This window comes from Canis aureus, chromosome 1, assembly GCF_053574225.1.
Source record: "Canis aureus isolate CA01 chromosome 1, VMU_Caureus_v.1.0, whole genome shotgun sequence".
NCBI classification, from domain to species: domain Eukaryota; kingdom Metazoa; phylum Chordata; class Mammalia; order Carnivora; family Canidae; genus Canis; species Canis aureus.
In genome coordinates this window covers 48,186,123-48,209,707 of record NC_135611.1, presented here as the reverse complement: position 1 = coordinate 48,209,707, position 23,585 = coordinate 48,186,123, and the positions used below count along the sequence as shown (strand labels likewise).

Sequence of the window (23,585 nt, the reverse complement as noted above, 5' to 3'; positions counted from 1 at the left end):
CTCTCATGAATGAATAAATAAAATCTTAAAAAAAAAAAAAGATTGTGATCGAGGAAGAACACAAATGGGACTTCAATTCTGTGACTTTTATTTCTTTTAAATACTCAATTAAATATGGATCTTAACATTGAGTGGTACAGATGTTATGTGATTTAGTCTGTTTATGTCTGCTTGAATGCTTTCACACAAAGGATAAAAGAAATGAGAAATTTGGAAGGAAAAGTCAAGATAAGAAATTAAAAACCACAGCTAAAATAACACACTACATGCGTGTATTTTAGGACCTACACAGTTTCTAAGGGCAGTAAACTAATTCATTCCTTAGCAGTGTCCACAAGATTAAAAAACAAAATATAACAGGAAGAATGCATATTTGCTCTTGCTAAGTACTGAGGGTACCCCCCATTCTCAGTCAATGACTGGGTGAAAGACTTTGGTACTCAAGTATGACCTGCCGCAGGAACAGCAGCACTGACATCACCTGGGAGCTTGCTAGAAATGCAGAATGTCAGGCCCCAGCACAGATGTGCTCAAGGAGAATTTGCATTTTAGCAAGAGGGAGAAATGGCACCCTGAAGTGTGACAAGCCTAAATACAGAAGCAGCATTCACTAGCCTATCTGCCCAGATCATGACAAAAATGATTTTATTCTGGAAATTTTCCAGAGCAGCTTTTAGACCAATCAACTCAATATAGCCACAGTTAAAGTTTTTTTTTTTTTTTTTTTTAAAGATTTTATTTATTCATTCATGATAGACAGCGTGAGGCAGAGACACAGGCAGAGGGAGAAGCAGGGTCCATGCAGGGAGCCCGATGCGGGACTCAATCCCGGGACTCCAGGATTGCGCCCTGGGCCAAAGGCAGGCGCTAAACCGCTGAGCCACCCAGGGATCCCCCACAGTTAAGATTTTTGTTTTTTTTTTAGTTAAAGGTTTTAAACACATAATGAACATTTGCTTTTTAGACAAGAGAACTTCTACTAAAATTTGCAAGATGCATTAATTGCAAATTATAGCTGCAAACATCATATGACTTCATGTTTTTAAGACAAAAGACTAGCTCCTCCATTCCATGTCCTATGGGAAGTTCATCAAAATTTCTGTGAATTCTTTGTAACACTATATGGATTTTGTTTACACCTTTCATAGTCCTGCCTTTGCTATTTTTCTGAGAAACTAAACTTTTTTTAAAAAAAGATTTTATTAGGGGATCCTTGGGTGTCTCAGCGTTTTGGTGCCTGCCTTTGGCCCAGGGTGCAATCCTGAAGTCCCGGGATCGAGTCCTCCACGTCAGGCTCCCGGCATGAAGCCTGCTTCTCCCTCCTCCTGTGTCTCTGCCTCTCTCTATCATAAATAAGTAAATAAATCTTTTTTAAAAAAGATTTTATTATTTGAGAGAAAGAGAGCATATGCACAAGGAACAGAGCAGAGGGACAAACAGACTCCCTAGGGAATGCAGAGCCTCATATGGGGCTCAATCTCACCACTCCAAGATCACGACCTGAGCCTAAATCAAGAGTTGGACGCTTAGCCAACTAAGCCATGCAGGCACCCAGATTTCTCTCTCTCTCTCTCTTTTTTTTTTTTTTTTTTTTTTTTTTTTTTAGATTTCTCTTGATTTAACAAAATCACAGATGTCCAGAGACCTTGGGTGAGAGCAAGTGTTTCTGATGGTTTTGGGAAGACAGAGCAGTGACTATTATAATTATGTAAACAAGTTAACACTGAACATTAGACATCCTTTCAGAAAGACTCTGCTTAAGGACTGATATATTGGGACACCTGGGTGGCTCAGAGGTTAAGTGCCTGCCTTCAGCCCAGGGCGTGATCCTGGGATCCAGGATCAAATCCCACATCGGGCTCCCTGCATGGAGTCTGCTTCTTTCTCTGCCTATGTCTCTGCCTCTCTCTGTGTTTCTCATGAATAAATAAATAAAATCTAAAAAAAAAAAAGAATTGATATATTGACATAGCTTAATATTTCATTAAAAAAATTCTGCTACATGGTAAATAGTAAATAAACAAAAGACTAAAGTATCTTGCAGTGAATTTATTGCTACCATTACTTTCCTCAACCAAAGGATCTAAACATAGCTAACCACTCTCAGTAGTAAGATACTCCAACTATTTGGGGAATTTTTTTTTTTTTTTAGATTTTATTTATTTATTCATTAGAGAGAGAGAGAGAGAGAGGCAGAGACATAGGCAGAGGGAGAAGCAGGTTCCATGTAGGGAGCTTGAAGTGGGACTCGATCCAGGGACTCCAGGATCATGCCCTGGGCCAAAGGCAGGCGCTAAACTACTGAGCCACTCAGGCGTCCCAGGCAATCAGTTATTTAATTACTCGATTTTAACAAAAGCTGCTTCCTTGCTGGATAGGTTCAGCCATTTCCTTGGCAGTATAAGGGAACAGCTATGCTGGTAGATTAGCCTTCTGAAAACCAAACAGGACCCCAAAACAAAACCTACTCAAAGCCTCCATTGCACACACACGCTAAGGGTTCTCAGCTCTGTACGTTAGAAACATCAGGGAAGGGATCCCTGGGTGGCGCAGTGGTTTGGCGCCTGCCTCTGGCCCGGGGCGCGATCCTGGAGACCCGGGATCGAGTCCCACATCGGGCTCCCGGTGCATGGAGCCTGCTTCTCCCTCTGTCTGTGTCTCTGCCTCTCTCTTTCTCTCTGTGACTATCAAAAATAAATAAAAATTAAAAAAAAAAAAAAGAAAGAAACATCAGGGAAACCTTTAAAAAATGGTGATGTTTGGGTCCCATCCCAGAAAAATTAAATCTGAAAACTGGGGGGCTAAGGACAGGTATCCAAAGTTTTTAATATGCTCCCATGTAATTCTAATGTGCTCGAGAAATTCGAAGAAAAACTCCTCTGAAACAGAAATGCTACTTCATATTTTTATTTATTTAAATTCAATTAGCCAATATATAGTACATCAATTTTAAATGTAATGTTCAATAATTCATCAGTTGCATATAATACCCAGTGTTAATCACATCATGTGTCCTCCTCAATGCTACTTCATATTTTTCATGAAAGATCATGAAAATGAAAAAGTGTCAAAGCAGTGTGATCTCACTGGGATAGGGGACTGTTCTTACACTCTTAGAAAATGGTTGAAGATTGTCATCAAATTTTATTTTTTTTTTAAAAAAAATTATTTATTTATTCATGAGAGACAGAGACAGAGAGAGAGAGAGAGAGGCAGAGACACAGGCAGAGGGAGAAGCAGGCTCCATGCAGGGAGCCTGATGTGAGACTCGATCCTGGGTCTCCAGGATCATGCCCTGGGCCGAAGGCGGTGCTAAACCGCTGAGCTACCCAGGCTGCCCTGTCACCAAATTTTAATTGGGGCATTCCTGAGTAGCGGGATTTTGGATGAGTTATATTTTCTTCCTTTGCTTCCCTTTCCAACCTACCCGCAATGAGTGTGTATTGCTCGGGGAAAAAGATAACCTCAATTAAACAAAAGGCTGTGACAAGATTAAAGAGAGCAAAAGCACAGCAGCCACGATAAAGTCCAAGTTGGAAGCAGTAGGAAGCAGCTTTTCATTAAAGTGAAATCAAGTTTAGTGACAAATTTGAAAGGCATTCCTGGAACAGAGAACTAAAAAAGCAATGAAATGACAAAACATAGAAGCGTTAATCACAAAGAATTAGCTAATGAGTAGCTGTTTCTAAAGAAAACAAACAGAAGCAAGAAAACTGTCACCGAAATTCATTTATTCAAGAACCCTCCCCAAAGCAAAATAAACGAAGCATGTTGATTGAGATCAGAAGATTCACATATGCCAGGCAAAATTAACCAGGGATAGACACCATGGTCCAGTTTTAAAATTGTAAAGAAATAAACGATACAGAAGAACAAACTAACAACAACAAAAAAGGGAGTGATTGAGAGCCAGTTAGAAAAAGAACAGGTTAAAGAAAGCAAGAGAAAGGAATTGGGAGAAATCCACAAGTTTAAAGTAGAAAAAGTCACTCAGAAGAATAAAATCCAAACTGGATTCAGTAAATGTCTGAGGTCAATGAGAAAAACGGTCCAGTTTTGATGAAAATGGATTATGATCCAGGAATTCTAGACAAGACTAAACATCTTTCAAGCAAGAAGGCAAAGAGAAGAATGGTCTGGAAAGAGGACTCCAACCATCTCCACTTTGACCTCAGTCTATACTTTTTTTGTTTTTGTTTCTTTGATCAGGTCTTTATTTAAAATTAGCTGTCCAGGGCAGCCCGGGTGGCTCAGCGGTTTAGCGCCACCTTCAGCCCAGGGCCTGATCCTGGAGACCTGGGATTGAGCCCTGTGTTGGGCTCCCTGTATGGAGCCTGCTTCTCCCTCTGCCTGTGTCTCTGCCTCTCTCTCTCTCTGTGTCTCTCATGAATAAACAAAATCTTTTAAAAAAAAATTAGCTGTCTAAAATTATTTGATTTTTATGGAATAAACAAATATAAATTTTTAGGCAGCAGGTTTCTTCTCTTCCGTGGTGGGTTTCTTTTCTGCAGGTTTCTTGTCAGCTGCTGGTTTCTTGGTAGCTGCAGCCTTTTTTCCTACCAAAGATTTCTTCGGCTTTTTCACACCAACAGCCTTCTTTCCTTTCTTCCCTACCATGGGCTTCTTGCCTGGAACCCCCTTCTCATCTGATTTGGCTTTTAAGGCTGCTGCCACCTTATCCATCTGGAGTTTGATTCTTGGCCTGGTGAAGAATGGTGTTCTGGCGCATGGTCTTTGCATACGGGTTTAGCTTCAACATGATTCTTAGGTTTTTCAGTGGATTCTTCTTCAGGACTCTACGATGAATCTTCTTGCATGGTGCTCGGAGGGCTTTTGGATCTCTGGGCTTTTCAAGACTCTGCTAAGGTCTGTATTAAGCATCTTATGCATCGGAAGGTTGTAGTTACTCTTGAGGGAGGCAGCCTTACGCCAAGTACCATAAGGATCATCTAACTTGAGGAAAGCACTTTCAGTCTGAATGCAGAAATGTCCCACAAGCCCACCAGGAGCAAGTTTCAGAACGTTCAGTCTGCTTACGTTAAGTAAAGTAATTCCAGGGATGTTTCTGAAGGCCTTGATGATACCACTGTCTTCACTGTAGATGATGCAGGGTCCCCTGGGCTGGATATGACGCTGGTTTCTCATTTTGCCCTTGCCAGCTCTCATTCACTGAGAGGCATAGATCTTTTTGATATCATTCCAGGCTTTAAGTTAAGAAGCAAAACAGCCTCCTTGGTCTTCTTGTAGCCTTCAACTTTATCTTCAACCACCAAATAGAAGTTCAGGAACTTCCTTAATATGATGACCTTTAGACATGACCAGTGCTGGTAAGGCTGAGGCAGCCAGGCCAGAGCAGATGGCATATCGCTTTTGTGTTGTGTTTACTCGGCAGTGCCAATGGCACCAGGTTTTGGTTGGTGCAAACATGCAGCCTCCACGACACATATTTCCAAAAGCACCCTGGCCAGAATGGTGAGTCCCACCGTCTCGAACTCTGGGAATTCGACCCACAGCTCTGCCAGTACCCCAAGACTCAGCATTGGTTTGATGACCTGCTAATTTACTGACAGCATATGGCTGGCTGTTGTTTTTGGCACAAGTTGGTGTGAACAGAGTTCATGATATTGGGTTGAATGGGAGCCTTAAACACAGCAGGCAAACTAACATTTTTGCCAGATGATTCCCTCTTTTCGGAGTACACAGATATTAACAGATGAGTACACGCCATCGCAGGGAGAGGAGAGGGCCACATTCCTCTCAACCCGGCGGCTCCTATAGGCCAGTCTATACTTTCTAATTAAATTCTTATTTCCAGCTTATCTCTTAGCTTGGGTGAAAGACCTGGCCAGCAGAGCATCCTGTGGTGGGAAATGAAACTGCCCCCCTGAAGAACAGGGACTGCCAGGAGGCAAGACCCCAAGGCAATGATCAACCTGACCTGTGCCGCTCACCTGCACAAACCCAGTGACCTTTGTCCCACATTCTCCTTCTATGAACCCAGAAGTATTTTCAACACTTTACAGACACTCCTTGAGATGTCAGTCTGCCGTCTTTCCCAGTGTTGGCCTCACTGAAATTAATTCCTTTCTTGTTTCACCACTGTCTCTCTGCCTTTGGACTTTGTCAACAGCCAGTATCTAGTTAGGAACCCCCAGAACCAGGGACTCTTGCACCCTTGGGCCCTGCGTAGTCTTGGAAAAATCAACTATTTGGATATTTCCCAACAAGGTTTAAGTTGCTCAAGAGACAGCTACAAGGTCAGTAAAGGTAGTGGGCCCTCAGTATGTTGTCTACTCAATGCTCATTTTCTAAGAATTACCACCTCCACCATGTGCTCATTCTCACTGCATTGATTACACAGAAATGTAAAAAAAAAAAAAGTGCGTGTGGGGTGGGCAGGTGCTGAAATGTACCCCCATCACCACTTCACTGTGCTTCTCTAGATTCAAAGTAACTAAACTTCAGAACCATCTGCTTTACACGTTAACTTAAAATCATCCAAACCATCTTTGAGGACAGGTATTTCTGTTTTTAGAGAAATTTAATGACCTGTCCAAGATCCCAGAGCTAGCAAGCAGGGAGCAGACATCTGGATGCAGGTGGTCTCTTAATCCTTTCCTAAGTGAGAACTGTGTCCTTAAAAAAGCTTAGTAACCTTACCAATAGATCTTGCAGTGCTATCTTCTCTGCAAATGAAGAAGAGCTACATACATGTGAGAATGTTTATTGACTACATTTGCAAACGGCATCATTTTTTCATCTTTAAAATATATCCTCTTCCTATCTGTTAAGATAGGAGAATGTTAAGAGAATGAACTCAGTATTCTACTTAAATCATGTCAGAATTTTTAGTTTCTTTAGAAATGAGGTCTACTGTATAACTACAAACTAAATACACTACCACTTTTCAGAAAATAATAAAGTTATGTCAAGCCACTTGTTACAGCTAATGTTCAACAATACAATCATTAATAATTTTGATTACCCACCTATGTCTATCAGCAATAAAGGGGAGTAGTAGCCTTTGTTGCCTATTATCAGAAGCGTTCAGCTACTGTCCGCCAAAACTGACTCCTCAATACACATTTTTACATTAACTGTGATGCATACTTAGGATGCCTGCCTGGAATTTTAAAATAATCACATTAAATTTCATAAGAAAATCAAGGTTTAAGGAATTAAGAATTTTTCACCTGAAACAGTTATTTAAGAAAAATGAAAACAAAAAAACCACCTTAATCAAGAAGTTGGAAGTTGGGGGTGCCTGGGTGATTCAGTGGTTGAATGTCTGCCTTTGGCTCAGGCTATGGTCCTGGGGTCCTGGGATTGAGTCCCACATCAGGCTCCCCTTGGGGAGCCTGCTTGTCCCTCTGTCTCTGCCCCTCTCTGTGCATCTCATGAATAAATAAATAAAAAAAAAAGAAGTTGGAAGTTGTTATAACTGAGTATCACGATTTTAGTTCAAGGATTGTCTGTGATTGGTCACCAAATTTCCATTAATTAAAACGATTTTTTGGAGTTAAAACAATTTAATACTACCTTTACACAATATTCAGGACCTTATTTTTAAAAGACAGCAGTCAATTTCTCCACTACCAAACAGCCTGCAGTTCTTGTTCTCAACATCTTAGTGTGCCAAATCAAATAATGTCAATCAGATTCCAAGGAGAGTCTAGATAAAATGTCACTCGGTTATGTCCTATTCTCTGGTAGTTGGGACACATTAACTAAACAGCTCCAAGTGGGCTTCCTAGTGTCACAATGTCCCATCTTTCTTAATGCGGTGTCCAGAGAGATATTTTACATTTGCTTCAGTATGACTTCTTAAAAAATGAGAGCTGAGAGGGCCACCTGGGTGGTTCAGTCAGTTTAGCTTTCAGCCTTTCAGCTCAGGTCATCATCTCAGGCTCAGTGAGGAATCGGTTTTTCTCTCCCTCTTCCTTTGCCTCTCCCCCCACTTCTGCGTGCATGCTCTCTCTCTCATAAATAAAATCTTTGGAAAAAAATAAAAAATGAGAGAAATGAGAGTTGATGAAAAATTTTCCTTCACATAAGACTCTTCGCATTCACTGTAAAATATTTTTTTCTCCATACCTTTTAAACAAGGATTCTAAGAAAAATTTAAGGTTTCATGTTATTTTTTTTAAAGATTTTATTTATTCATGAGAGACAGAGAAGGGGGGGGGGGAGAGAGAGAGAAGCAGAGACACAGGCAAAGGGAGAAGCAGGCTCCACGCAGGGAACCAGACTCGGGACTCGATCCTAGATCTCCAGGATCACGCCCTGGGCTGAAGGTGGCACTAAACCGCTTAGCTACCCGGGCTGCCCAAGGTTTCATGTTAATAAAGGTATAAGATGATAGATACTGGAGATTTATTTGAAATTGATTTAGATATGCCTGAAATACGAGATGCAATAACATTTTAATACAGTTGGAAATTCTAAAGAAATGTATTTTCTACTCAACAAATTTTAATACCAAATTTACCAATAATATAACAAAATTGTTTGCATTGTTAAATGAGAATCAAAATTCTGCGAATTGATTTATGTTGGTGGGAATCATGATAGATGGGGAATTATATTATATTCCAAGATCCCTGGTGGATGCTTAAAACCACAGGAAGTATTGAGCCCTGTATACATTGTGTTTTTTCCTATATGCACATGCCTATGACAAAGTTTAATTTATAAATTAGACACAGTAAGAGATTAAGAACAATTATTATTAGTATTAATAAACTGTAATAAAGGTTATGTGAATATGGTCTCTCAAATTATTTTATTGTACTGTCATTACCCTCTTTCCTTTTTTTTTTTTTTTTAATATTTTATTTATTTATTCATGAGAGACACAGGCAGAGGGAGAAGCAGACTCCATGCAGGGAGCCTGACATGGGACTCGATCCCAGGTCTCCAGGATCATGCCCTGGGCTGAAGGTGGCACTAAACTGCTGAGCCACCGGGGCTGCCCACCCTCTTTCCTCTTATAGGATCCTCATGAGATGATAAAATGCCCACATGATGTGATGAAGCGATATTAATGATGTAGGCATTGTGATAGTATCAGGTTACTATTGACCTTCTGACAACAGTGAGGAGAGTCATCTGCTTCTAGACCTTGGCTGACTGTGGAGAGCAAAATTGCAGATAAGGGAGGACCTACTGTACCAAGCAGTGGAAATGTCCAGCTTGAGTGAGTGAAAATGGTACACAGGGGCTTTGAGTAAGTACACCATGGGAGGGGAAAAAAACTGGGTTTGATAGAATTCCACATAGCATCACAGAAGTCCTCTTCTTTCTTAGAAGAAAATCTCATCCCTGGGAACCTATCCTAGTTAACACTATCTTCAGGAAGGGAAGCAAAGCTCCTATTGGAGTTATTATTTCTGCCTCCAATCAATCATAAAACCATATGCAATAGATCTTATCCTAATCATGCCACTTCCCATAAGACTCAATTTATTTCTATCTACTCCTTCTTCCCTTTCTTTAAAACTGATTTTTTTTTTTTTTTAAACAAAAAAACACTTGCCCTGATGGGAAAGGAAAATGTGACTAAAAAAGTTTGAACAAGGAAAAGCTAAAGCTTGCAAGGCACCATGTCCCTTTACCATTTGGTTATTTCTTCCACACTTCTTTTTTTTTTTTTTTTTTTTTTAAGTAGGCTCCATGCCCAGTGTGGAGCCCAATAAGGGGCTTGAACTCATGATCCTGAGACAAGAGTCGGACGCTTAAATGAGCTGCCCAGGCAGCCCAAGCCCTCTGTACTTTTAAAACTGTATTTTTAGGGAAATGCAAAGTGTAGCTTACATTAATGTTCCATGGTTCTCTTTCCTACCTTCTTCATCAATAAAGCTGGCCAGTATCCAGATATTATTTATAAAGACATAAATATTACCAAAGGTCCCACCTTGGTATACTTACCTAAATAATTGATGTGAAGTTTCTAATTAGAACAGAACACCACCCAGATTATAAAATTCTATAATTATTAGCAGGAACAAGCAAACAAACACCTAGATTAAACTGAAAAATGCATATTCCATTAAATTCTTAATGCATTAAATTGGTATTAAAAAGGTAGGAAAACCATTTATATTTATATTTTAATGTAGGATAGTAAAAGTCAAATTACAGACAATCATTAAAGTTTTTTTTCTTTTTTTTTTTTTAAATTCTAGGGTACATGTACCGAAAAAACAACAAGAAAATCATTTCAAGGACTTTTTTCTGAACAAATGACATCACAGTTTTTCCCATAATATGCGACTAAGCAGCTAAGTCTAATCTGTCATGTAGGACACTGAATAGTGACAGTCTCTCACATTTGCTACTTGTAATTCCTAAGTGGTCAATATTGAGTACTTTCACTTCTGGGTAAGAGAAAAAGCATTTTGGTCCATTAATTCACCTACTCGCTCCTGGAGGACATTAACCAACTCTGCTATAACAAAGACATGAGTGTCATCAATGTCTTGAATGATGAACTTCTTCCCTAAGGCATTTGATTCATCCAAGTACAGCAGAAACTGCTTCATGGCAGGGTCACTGCAGAGACAAACACATGATAATGACACATTGTGTTATCAAATTATACCTAAGCAATTAGAATTGGGCATGCAGAATTTTTAGGATAACTCAAAAAGTTCTAAACTGTTAACTCAATCCGTCATTCCCTCTGTCTCAAGCATTAATGATTTGTAGACATAACTTCATTTTATTTTTTATTTTTTTCATGACTTCATTTTAGAACTGTTCCTTTAAGTTTTAGAGAAAGAGGCCAATGAGAAGATTTTAAAAGAGTAATTTGTCACTGACAAGTGAACAAATAATGTTCAGAGGTTTGTAGTTAATAGGGCCTAAAACCACAGCTCCCTTAACTGATTTAAAAAATGAATTTCCTTACTTGCCCATGACCATTACACTTAAGAAGACAATAGATTTTTCACTATCTTGCCAGTGAAAAATTTAATTTACAAAACCAGTTTAACAGTCACTGTGATAAAGTAGGGTGTACAGCAAAAGTCTGATCTTTTTTTTTTTTTTTTTTTTTTAAATTTATGATAGTCACACAGAGAGAGAGAGAGAGAGGCAGAGACACAGGCAGAGGGAGAAGCAGTCTCCATGCACCGGGAACCCGACGTGGGATTCAATCCCAGGTCTCCAGGATCACGCCCTGGGCCAAAGGCAGGCGTCAAACCGCTGCGCCACCCAGGGATCCCGCAAAAGTCAGATCTGAATTCAATCCCAGCTTTATCACTTGTGTGACCTTACTATGTACTTAATCTCTAAAGCCTCAAAATGAGCCCACATAACAGAACTGTTATTAACAGTTTATTAATTAAAAGAGAATAATTAAGTTATTCTCCTTTAAATTAAAAGAGAGTAATTCCAAAGACGGTGTTTGGCTTGCAGTAGGTTCTCAGTTTTTCTTCCTTCCTTAAAATTCTGAACTTCCTAAATTTGAACTCACTTAGAATCTTTTTTTAAAAAAAATATTTATTCATGAGAGAGAGAGAGAGAGAGAGAGAGAGAGAGAGGCAGAGACACAGGTAGAGGGAGAAGCAGGCTCCATGCAGAGAGCCTGATGCAGGACTCAATCCCGGGACTCCAGGATCATGCCTTGGGCCGAAGGCAGGTGCTAAACCACTGAGCCACCCAAGGATCCCCTCACTCAGAATCTTTAAAGGAAATCCTACCAAAATCTTCTTCAGGATACTGAGCTCAAAGAACAGATACAAATTCTATTTATTTGTGATTTTTAGTTTGGAATGAATAGAATAAGTCACAAGGAAAAGAGAGATCCAAATTCTAGGATTTACATGGGATGCCTGGGTGGGTCAGTTGGTTAAGTGTCCAACTCTTAATTTCAGGTCAGGTCATGATCTCAGGGTCCTGGAACCAAGCCCCATGTTGGGCTTTGTGCTCAGTGTAGAGTCTGCTTAAGGATTCTCTCTTTTTCCTCTGCCCCTCCCCCCAGAGAATGTGCACATGCTCTTGCTCTCTCAAATAAGCACATAAACCTAAAAAAACCCCAAACAAACCCCAAATTTATAGACCTTACAGAAACATATCTCTGCTGTAAAAACCCTGAATCACAACAAAGAACACTCTTTAGACCTAATGTACAATAATGTGTTTAGCAAAAGATGAATATAAAAATGTCAAGTTGCAGTTTTTTTTAAATCTTAGAGAAAATGTAACTTCATAAAATCTTATGGTTTCTTAAGGAATGACAACATCCATTACAAAGATGACTGAATTCAAAAGAGGTCAGTGTAATTACCTAAAAACATAAAAACAAGTTTTACTTCTTTCAAGTACAAACTAGGTATAAGTGAAGCTAACAAAGGTAAAGGATTTATTTCAATCAGTAAATGAGTATGGTTCATGGCATATTAACTGTTAATAAAGTCAAGTCTTTCTGAAAAGATGATTTTAATTATTTTCAGTAACTTATCATTACAATGATTTTTAAACAATTTACTACACTATAAAATGATGTGAATAAATAAATAAGCCTGCCCACATCAGAACTGACACATTTTAAAATTTAGTTTGTCATCTTACACTTAAGTTCAGAACACTTAGGTTATGCTTGTCCACTTAGGTTGGGCAAAATTCAGTCATAGTCTATGGTTGCAGTATTAGAATGACTATTCTAATGTACAGAATTGATTGGTTCAGAAGTAAATTTGATACTTAAAGCTTTATTCATTCATTCAATAAATATTTACTGAGCACCTGTCATATGCTAGGCACTACTCTGGTCCTAGGTATCCAGCAGTGAACAAAGTAACTCAGAATCCTGTTACAGAGCTTGCATTCTACTGGTAGTGTACACACACACACACACACACACACACACACACAGCAGGGAAGTAGGATGAAAAATGGCAGTGGTGAGAGTGATAGGATCTTGTAAGTCTGAACAGGGAAAGCCTTACTGAGCAGTGAGTGACATCTGAACAAACAGGAGGAGGTAGTAAGCAAGGCGGGTAGACTCAGGCAAGAACATTTTAGGCAGAGTGAATGGCAAGGCCGTGGGGGGGGGGGGCGGTGACTAGAGGGCATAGAAGTGGGAGATGAGGTCAGAAAGTTAGTAACGGCTAGATCAGATCACATAGGGCCTCGGAGGTGATTTTAGCAAGTTTGGTTTTTACTGAATGACATGATTTAACTTATAAATTGACTTCAATTTTAAATATAAAGATCATACTGCCTGCAGGGTTAAGAGAAGACTGTAGGTATTGAAGGCAGGGGTAAAAACAGGGAGACAGATCAGAAGATGACTAAAGTAACCCAGGTAAGAGACGATAATAGTTTGGACCTATGTGGTAACAGTGAAATGATGAGAGTGAAATGGATTCTAGATATACAAAGAATACAAAGCCAACATAATTTGCTGAGACTAGACTCCAGCTTGAAAGAGAATAATTAAGGAGACTCCCAACATTTTCAGTCAGAGCAAATGAAAAGGAAGTAAGAACAGGTTTGCTGGGAAGATCAAGAGTTGGGTTTTAGGCATGTTACATTTGAGATGCGTACCGGCACCCAAGTGAAGAAAGTGAGTAGGAAGGTGGATATACAATTCTGGATTTCATTAGCTAAGTCCAGACTGAAGAGAAAAAATCAGTCCTCAAGCCCCGACAAGGGAGTGAACATAGCTACAGAGAAGAGACCAAGGACCAAGCACCAGTCTCAACAATATCAAAAGGTTAAGAAGAAAAGGACAAATCAACAAAGTAGATTATAAAGCAGTGACCACTGAGGTAGAAAGAAAACCCTGAGTCCTGGAAGGTAAGTGAACAAAGGACATTCAGGAAGAGGAAGCAATCCACTGTGTCAGGTACTGGGAACAGGTATAGTAAGATAAGGATTGAGATTTAAGTGCCAAGGGGACTCACTTATGTGCTTTAAATTAGCATGTTGGGGTTTTTAAATTTTTTGCCATTTGCCTACTATCCTTGCTAATTTAACCATCTCTTGTAACAACTGTACAACATATTATTTTTCTTTAAATTGCCTTTAAATCTTGGGGATCCCTGGGTGGCTCAGCAGTTTAGCGCCTGCCTTCAGCCCAGGGCATGGTCCTGTAGTCCCAGGATCAAGTCCTGCATTGGGCTCCCCGCATGAAGCCTGCTTCTCCCTCAGCCTGTGTCTCTGCCTCTCTCTATCTCTCTGTCTCTCATGAATAAATCAAATCTTAAAAAAAAATTGCCTTTAAATCAACTTTTTAAGCTTAACCTGGTATGAATCACTAGTCATCCAGACATGTTTTTTTTCCTCAAATAAACTGGTCATATAAAAACAATTTTTGTCTTCCCCCTCTCTTTTGTGTTCTACTACAAATCAGCTTGAACATCAGTGGCATTCCCCATATCTGGGGAAACACTACTAATGGACAAATGAGATACTTAAAAAGTAAGTGGTCGGTGAGAGACTGAATTTACTCCTTCCATTATTAATCACCTCAATGACATTTTTTGAAAGAAAACAGAAATCATTTTGAGACTGAATTCTCTAGCATGTATCTGAAATATAATTTATAATGATTCAAAAGGACAAAATTTAAGAGACTTTTGTTATGAAATATTAAGGGAACTAGAGTATTTTGCCTGAATACAGGGCTATTTATTCTACTTCCTCATGTAGAGAGTCTATGGAAAGAGAACCTGCTGGCAAGAAAAGAAAAACAAAACCAGGTACCCATAGACATACTTGAAGTTCTGAGATCAGGGCTAATGAGTAGGAAAAACGTGTCTTTGACCTGGAGATATGAAGGGTAGATAGCAATCAGCTCCTTCCTACATAACCTGAGTATAACTCCTGTAAAACATAATTCTAAAAAATTATTATACCACAAAGGCTCTACTAAGATGATGTAGTTAGCTGTAAAACAGATCATGGACTTCACTGGTCACCTGCATTATCCATTCTGTCAGAATGATAATCTTGGCTCTGTCAACAGTAAATATCCTTCCTGATAATAATTAGCTAAGAGGTACAATTACCTAAAAAATCTTAAATTCTCCAAATTCTGTATGTCCTAAGAACAGAATGTTTTAGAAAATTGTTACTGAACATGAAATGGCTTTAAGTTTATTACCTTCTTATAAGCATTTTCCAAAGTGTTTTTGGAATAAGGGTATTGTCCAGCTTGAGATATAGGTACCTTTAATAGGGTCCAGCATACTGTAGGTGCTCAATAAATATTTGAAATGGGTAGGGTCTTAAGAGAAAGAAAGGGCCACCACAGGGGACACTGAGCTAACCAGAATAACAGTCCCAAGTTCCCAATATGACCTACCATAGGTTTATTGTTAAAAACAAAACAAAACAAAACATGATGCTAACGTACTAGACTCAGCCTAACCCCCAAGCCCCAGCTCAGTCAACTTAAATATGTATATTACCTACTTCTATCCCCATTAAAGGATTTGCTGTTACAAAAATATTTGTTATTGCTAACCTGTGTATATGATATTCTAAGCATATACATACATACTTTTTAAAAAACTTAATACAATATTATGCTTAGTTTTGTGTTAGTCTACATCAGGCTTAGTAGCTTGGGCTCTGAAGCCAGAATACTATGGTTTAGAATCCCATCTTAGCAGCTTTGTAATCCTGAGCAATTAATTTCTGTGCCTTAATTTCTGTATCTATAAAATTGGGATAATAATACCTGTATCTCATAGGATTGTTGTGAGAACCGAATATTACCAAGTGCTTAGTATAGTATCCAATAAATGCTCAGTGTCATTTCAGGAAGGCATTCAGCCTTTTTTATTTAATGTTGTATTACACAGTATCATTGCCCTATAATACTTAAAATGTTTTCAAGTATTTTAATTGCTACATTATTTGATTATAAAATATCACAATCAATGCTTTATTTTTTGGCTTTTAAAGTTATTTTAATTCCAGTTAACATATAGTATAATAGTTTCAGACGAACATTATAGTGATTCAACATTTCCATTTAATGGCTGGTGCTTATCACAAGTGTACTTCCTACTCTCCATCACCATCAGTTTGTTCTCTATAATTAAGGGTCTTTTTCCTGATTCATCTTGCTTTTTTCCACTTTGCTTATTTCTTAAATTTCACGAATGAAGTCATACAGTATTTATCTTTCTCTGACTGAATTATTTTGCTTAGCATTATAGCCTCTAGCTCCAGCTTCTATACTTTATTAACACATTCAATTACCAACATTTATTTAAGATTTGAGAGAGTGTACATGCATGCTAGCACATGCAGCAGGGAGGGACAGAGAGAGAGAATCAGAGAATCTCAAGCAGACTCCATGCTGAGCAGGGAACCCCAACAAAGCGGGGCTAGATCTCTCAACCCTGAGATGACAACCTGAGCTGATATCAAGAGTCAAATGATTAACCAACTGAGCCACCCAGATGCTCCTCAATCTCCTACATTTTTATCCACAGTTCTGATATTTCCTTAGGGTCATTTCTTTAGGATAAACTTCTAGAAATGGAATTATTGTGTCAAACCATATAAAAGCTCAAAAAACCTATTACAAATTGCTTTCTAGATCAGCTGCTGAAGACAGTACTTCTATTATTCATATCGATAGCTCGGTGAGAGCCCGCTCTTTAAAAACTAAGACTGGGCACCTGGGTGGCTCAGGCTATGATCCCAGGGTCCTGGAGTCGAGGCCATCATTGGGCTCTTTGCTCAGCAGGGAGTCTGCATCTCCCTCTCCCTCTGCCTGCCACTCTCCGTGCTTGTGCTGTGCCAAATAAATAAATAAAATCTTAAAAACAACAACTAAGACTGGAAGCCAATAGTCACTTCATTTAAAAGCTATTTTGATGTAACTAGCCAAAAAGGAAGTTTGGTGGACAAACCGTTTTCATACTGAAACTTGAATCCAAGTTATCAGAATCTACTCTTATATCCACTATTATCACTGTGGTAACAAGAGAAGCTCTAAAAGGAACATTAGTAACATAGGATTTAGACTGAGATTACATTCCTTGACTCAATTCTGTTGACAAAATTCATCTAGTAAACAAATATTTACTAAATATCTCCGGTATATATTTTAGGCACTGTTCTGAGTAGCCAGGAAACTTCAGTGAATATGGCCCTTCTGAGAAGCAGAGGCTCACAAGAGATAATATAAATGCTGTGAAAGAACAGAATAATGATTAAGACTGGTTTTGCCTTAGTTATTTGCTTCTCATATACAATACAGGTTTAGATGCCAAGCCTAAAAGGGTAAGCTGGTCTAATACCACCTATTTCTCCAGATTCTTTGCTATTATGCTGTAAACTAGTTGGAATTTGCACCTCTGCAACAAATCTTCCTTATGGAAGCACTTGCCAAACCAGGTGTAATAACTGTCACACCTGGGGTCTGCTCTAGCACCTGCGATTTGTTGGGATATGCTACTTGCTTTGATATTGCTGCGCTTGGCTAAATTCGGGAAAAGGCTTAGTGTGAGGCTGGCAGTTGATAGTGGTGGATCCCAACAAAGAGGAAGTTTTCACCAATCTCATTTTGATATAAAAACACAAATTTATAAACAAAAGAACTTCAATTTAGCTTTAGATTTTGGTATTTGATAAAATAAGCCTTTGAGGAAAGCATCCTCTCCTATCCCAGTACCTTTTTTCCAATTCACCGATAGTTGGGCCTTAATGGCCATTAATATGATTTGCTTCTTTCTTATAGACTCCTAACCAGTTAAAAGGAATGGACAGACACGAAATTTAAATATGGCAATAGGTGAAGGCATTCTAAGGCAGGTGTCAAATTAAGACTCCCCTCTTGAATGAGGCCATACACACCTGAGCAGTATTTTGCTGGCTGCCTGAACAGAGTAAGTGGAACAGCACTATCTATGCTATTATAGATGACCTTCGATGGTAAAAAGGCTGGAATTTGGAAAGAATCACTGGAATAATGGAAGTAGTTTTAGGAGATTGAGTGTTTTGCCTATAAACTCCAGACCTGTCAAATTCATACTCCAGTACACCTAAAGGCTCGCTCCACATAATCTATGGGGATTATGAATAAACAGATACTATATTACTAAGGAATCTTCTCTTTGGCATCAAATACAGACATGAAGGAAGCTGAAGGACTTTTCCAATTACCACCCCAACATGTACATCTGATTGTGGAGTACCCAACAGCCCTGACCATGTCCTTCATGAATCTGTTATTTCTTAGGGCTCAACTCTTTTTGGAAGATATAATCTTTGGGAAGACAGTTATCCTTTTGAAAAATTGTGCAGGCTACACTTTAGAATTCACCTTGAAGGAAAAAATTAAAGTTTCACAAGGATAGTGTACATCTGCAAAATAAAATTTTAGTGGTTCTAGTGCAAAACAATTCTCCAGAGGAAAACTGATGATCACACTTAAGCCAATTAAGTGCTTCTCAAACTTAAAATGTTTCTTAATAAGTTTCTTCGCATACACAATTCTAATTAGGAGATTTAGGGTGAAGTCTGAAAATTTACATTTCTAACAAGTTCCAGATGATACTGGTGCTGCTAGTCTGGGGATTACATAGAAAAGCAAAGTGATAGTGGGCCGTTAGAACCCAGGTAGAATTCAGAGGTTTGATTACATGATAGCAAACCAGGCAGGCAGCTCAGCAAATCAAGAAACTAACACCTCAGCTCCTCTTACAAATCTGTACTCTGTCCTCAAAGCTACACTGAAAGCCTACCGCTGAGATTTTAATGAGTCTCCTACAGTTCCGCTCTTTAAAATGCAGTCCACCCACGATAATTTTTCAAATTACAGACTTAACACAATCCCAATCATCATGCCAAAAGGATTCAGACAAACTAAATTATTCTAAGTTTATTCTTGAATAGGCAACAATGACAAAGAATGCATATGGGACAGGATTAATCAAAGTAGAAGGAGAGTGAAGCAAAGATAAAAGAGGTATCATCTATCATTAGAGAAGGGAATAAATGGTGTGAAACAATTGTTCAACCAATAAAAGCGAATTCAGATCTTTACCAAATATGCCCCTCCTCCCAATAGAGTCTAGATAAATGAAATGTAACGTCAACAAAAACTAAAATACAAAAATCTTGTTACAAGAGAGATTTATTAAATCCAGAGGTGAAGATCAAAGAGTCAGAAGAAACAAAAGGGGGAAAACTGATAGCTGACATTATGTATCCTTTGTGTTTAAAAAACAAAACAAAATAAATAAAAATCTTTAAAACAAAACAAAACAAAATGGGGACACCTGGGTGGCTCAGCGGTTTAGTGCCTGTCTTTGGCCCAGGGTGTGATTCCAGGGTCCCAGGATCGAGTCCTGTATTGGGCTCCCTGCATGGAGCCTGCTTCTCCCTCTGCCTGTGTCTCTGCCTTTCTGTCTGTCTCTCATAAATAAATAAAATCTTAAAAACAAAACAAAACCAAAAAAGCATTCAAAGACCAGTGAGGAAAACGTTTCTATTAGTTACAACAAAGTTTTAGGAAAAATAAAATAAAAAATTAGCCTACAAGTTTTTCAAAAGAAAACAGCACATGTGTTTCGAACTTAATGGGTGGGATCCGGATCCTGTCCCCTCACTTTCCCAAATGTTTACCTCTAAGCAGTTTAGTCTTATCAACATACATTCTAGTCTCTCACACTAAAACCAAAATAACAAGAATCAGAGACCCTTATTACATCCTTCCTCAGTTATCAACCAATTTCTCCACTCCATTGCTCAATTATTACAACAAAACTTCTCCAAAGAGTCTCCACTTCCTCACCTTCTTTTCCCTTTCCAAAGTACTCCAATCTGTTTATCCTGCCTCTCCACTAAAACAGCTCTCATAGCTGAACAGCTCTTCAAAGGAAGGAAGGAAGAAATCATTGACTTCCAGTTTTTCATCCTATTCCACTTCTCATCATCACTGGACATGGCCCACTTACCTTCGCGAAACCTTCCCTCTTAGCTTCCCTCCTATATCACTGGCTCTTTTCTTGTCTTTGTTGTGTCTCTATCCAAACATTAAATCTGCACTGCTCACTACTGGGCACTTGAAATGTGGCCGGCCTGTGGGATGGGCTGTAAAAGTGAACTCCACACTGGATTTTGAAGCTGTGGTATGAAAAAAAACTTAGCAGAATTTTGAAATCTTAGTACAAACTTTGAAGATTTAGAACATGTTGAAATATCTTGGACACACTGGGTTAAATAAAACATTAATATCAGGTGCTTCAATTAAGTCTTAATGTGGCTACTAGAAGACTTAAGCCTACACATGTGGCTTACATTATATTTCTATAGGACAATGCTATTCTATTTTTTTCTTTAAAGATTTTATTTATTCATGAGAGACGGACATAGGCAGAGGGAGAAGCAGGCTCCCTGCAGGAGCCTGATGTGGGACTTGATCCAGGATCCTGGGATCATGCTCTGAGTTGAAGGCAGACGCTCAACCATAGAGCCACCCAGTCGTCCCTGTTCTATTATTTTTTTTAAAGACTTTATTTATTTATTCATGACAGACACAGAGAGGTAGAGGGAGAGAAGTAGGCTCCCCGTGGGGAACCTGATGTGGGACTCGATCTCAGGACCCAGGGATCACGACGTGAGCTGAAGGCAGACACTCAACCACTGAGCCACCCAGGTACCCCACAGGACAATGCTGCTCTAAATGCCAGAAGTATCCTACAGTTTGGTTTTGCTCCTCCCGCAGCCCTGCTATCAACAAGAAGTAGAGACTGAGCAAGGACTGGTCCAATAGTTCAGGTTTTCAGACTGTCTAACACAAAGTCCTACATAGCTTGCTTTGAGAAATTCAATGCTGCCCATTAAGGTTTCTAGCTTCCATTAAATGTGTGCCTAGTGTAAACCTTCCATTAGCTCTTGATTTGCTTACTCTTTCAAGACTAGTTTGTGATGATGAAGACATAGGCAGACTCTAAATTTTAAGTCACTGATTGGAGGACAATACCAGGGCTGCTCCCCTAAAGAGCACTGATCTAAAAAATACACTGCTCTGGACCAACACGTGTTGGAAATGCGTCAATTATATTAACTGGACTGAGACCTTGAAATCTGGTACCAGGAAGAAAGGTAGCAACAAAATCTCTCCCACATACTACATAAGAAAAATAAAGTTAAGAAAGCTAAAAGACTGGATTTATTTAGGTCTTGAAACAAAAATATGGATTTTAGATGAGGTACACATACATCAAGATTCAATATGGAGATTTAAATTGCATTAAGTATCAAAAACTACTAACCATTCTATCAGCACTCCTTTCAAGACGTTGACCATCTTTTCCCCAGTCTAGAAGGTGCAGCTGACCTTTAAACGGCTAATAAAAGAGGTAAGGTGACAATAAATTAAAAAACACCCTTATACTTTGGAGATTTGCCTCTGAAAGGAGGCAAAGTTGTTAAATGTCAGATTAAACGTTTAAGTCTGTGAAAAACATCGGGCTAACATGAGGTAAACATAGATATTCTGATTTTTAAAATGAAAATGAGACTATCGGGATGTCAATGGAGAAATCTTCCCTCCAAAGGCCACCCATTAAAAAAAAAAATACTAAAAATAATAAAAGCAAGCAGCCTATATCTCCACGCCCGCGTACCCAATCCAGCTTTAGAACAGGAGTCACGAGATTTCCATTCCCACCCAGGATAATGATAAAAGATAAGATTCCGGGAGGCAGAAGTCACGTAATGGCAGCCGTGAAAGGTATGGCGAGGCCGAACACTGTCATCTCACTGATACGATAGAGCGAAGAGACCAAGCCATCGCTTCGGGGCAAGAAATTAAAAAAAAAAAAAAAGAGAGAGAGAGAGAGAGAATCCACGTCTCCAGCTCTTGTGTTTTTTTACCTCGTAAACCAGGCTCCCCAGTGGCATGCCCTAGGAGGAAAATCTCCCTCGCAGCGGGCGCAGCTTACCCCTTGAACTTCCACACCCGGCCCGAGCCCGGGCCTCCAGTAAGGAGATGCGCGAAGCACTGCGGGACGGCCCGCGGCCTCCGCAGGAAGGGCCCCGAGGCGGTGCGGGATGCCGCCCTGCACCCCAGCACCCGCAGGAGGCCCCCGGGTCTCCTCCTCCCCTCCCCACTTTCCTCCGGAGCCCTCGGCTTCCCCCGCACCCCACTTCCCCGCTCGCGGGGAGAGCCGACACCACATACCTCGCTCTCTCTCCCCGCCGAAGCTGCAGCACGTCGGCCCAGTCAGGAGTCCCTGCGCCGGCTACGTCATCGGCCAGCGACGCGCTTGTGGGCGGGGCGCGCTGGCGGGAGGCGGGGCGCCAGTCGGGCCGAGGGGGCGGGGCGCGACGCGACGGGGGCGGGATCACGTGCCGTCGGTCGCCGGCCCGGGGGCTCAGGCTGGAGCGGCGGCGGAGGGTGGGCTCCCTGCCGACGGGCGCGGCGGTGAGCCGCCGAGGGCTGGCCGAGGCCGCGTGCCGGCAGGTAGGAAGCGGAGTCCGGGCTCGCGGGGGCGGGCGAGGGCGTGGGCGAGGCGGGCCCGGCGGGGAGCGAGGAGGGCGGCGCGGGGGCGCGGCCCCCGGCGGCCCCGCTGACCCGAGCGGCTCGCCACCTGCCGCCGGGCGGAGGGCCTCTCGGAGCGCCGGCCGCCCGGCTCCTCCTCGGCCGCTGCCCAGCTCTGGTTTCTGTGTGAGGCCCGGAAATCACCTGCGGGGCCGTGAGCCCCGACTGCCCGGTCGCGGAAAGGTGATAAGGAGCAGGCAACAGTCTCATTCAGAGGGGAGCCTGCCCGACCACGGCGTGCAGCTCCGACCCGAAAGGATGCATAGATCGGGTGCTGACGGGTTTTTAAGCCGCGAACGGTCACGTTAAGACCCCAGAGGGTTCCAAAATTAGTCCTTTCCTCAGATTTTGATGTGTAGTCTAATAGGGCTCTCTGTTTAATTATTTGTTGCTACTGGAGGTACGAGGTTATTGCTTAGGTTCCTTAGGTTAAATTGTACTTACCCAATTAAGCTAACGCTGCAGATTAGCGCTTCTGGTGCTTCTGCGATTTATGAACCCAGCTCTTACATTCATTTCCCGTTTTCTAGCCCTCATTCCCCCCCCCCCCTTTGGTTTCCGTATTATTGGTTCTGCGCTCGCCCTAGGTATGATTCATACAAAGTGTTTTTTTTTTATATTTTTTAGAATTTTTTTTATTTTTAAAATTTTTCTAGTATGATCAACATAGAATGTAACGTTAGTTTCAGGTGTGTGATATAAAGATTCAGCAATTCCATGCATTACCTATTGCTCCTCACTGTAAGTGTACCCTTTTTTAAATTTTATTTATTTATGAGACAGAAAGAGAGAGGCAGAGACACAGGCAGAGGGAGAAGCAGGCTCCATGCAGGGAGCCCGACGTGGGACTCGATCCCTGGTCTCCAGGATCACGCCCTGGGCTGAAGGCGGGCGCTAAACCGCTGAGCCACCCGGGCTGCCCTTTTTTCTTGTTTCTTAAATCCCCACACAGGAGGGAAATCTTAGAGTATTTATCTTTGACTGACTTATTTCACTTAACATTGCAATCTTTAGATCCGTCTGTATTTAAAATGGCAAGATTCCATTCCTATTTAAGGCTGAGTGA

At 40.5% G+C, this 23,585-nt stretch overlaps 2 protein-coding genes and 1 pseudogene across 13 annotated transcripts in view; 1 reads left to right on the top strand and 2 right to left on the bottom strand.

Moving 5' to 3' along the window:
* Positions 1-1,963: 1,963 nt before the first annotated feature.
* LOC144314406 (large ribosomal subunit protein uL4 pseudogene) lies at positions 1,964-9,951 on the bottom strand (annotated as a pseudogene).
* Positions 9,952-10,095: 144 nt separating this feature from the next.
* Positions 10,096-22,306, bottom strand: GTF2H5 (general transcription factor IIH subunit 5). 3 transcript variants are annotated; one of them, XM_077898473.1, is made up of 3 exons: positions 22,160-22,306; positions 21,249-21,323; positions 10,096-10,551 (listed from the first exon to the last, which is right to left on the bottom strand). In XM_077898473.1, the coding sequence occupies exons 2-3, from the start codon at positions 21,281-21,283 to the stop codon at positions 10,371-10,373; spliced, it is 216 nt and encodes a 71-aa protein (XP_077754599.1). In that variant the 5' UTR covers positions 21,284-21,323; positions 22,160-22,306; the 3' UTR covers positions 10,096-10,370. The 3 variants fall into 3 exon arrangements, with proteins under 3 accessions (XP_077754599.1, XP_077754605.1, XP_077754615.1); XM_077898479.1 differs by lacking the exon at positions 22,160-22,306 and adding an exon at positions 21,921-22,078; XM_077898489.1 differs by lacking the exon at positions 22,160-22,306 and adding an exon at positions 21,853-22,069.
* A 1-nt stretch (position 22,307) lies between these two features.
* Positions 22,308-23,585, top strand: part of SERAC1 (serine active site containing 1) — a 69,518-nt gene continuing 68,240 nt past the window's right edge. For 6 of the 10 annotated variants that reach the window (XM_077898440.1, XM_077898413.1, XM_077898451.1 and 3 more), the window contains exon 1: positions 22,323-22,441. The gene's annotated coding sequence lies outside the window, so the exon portion shown is untranslated. Of the gene's footprint in view, positions 22,442-23,585 lie in introns of all 10 variants that reach the window. The other 4 variants (XM_077898427.1, XM_077898397.1, XM_077898436.1 and 1 more) reach the window with 1 other exon arrangement.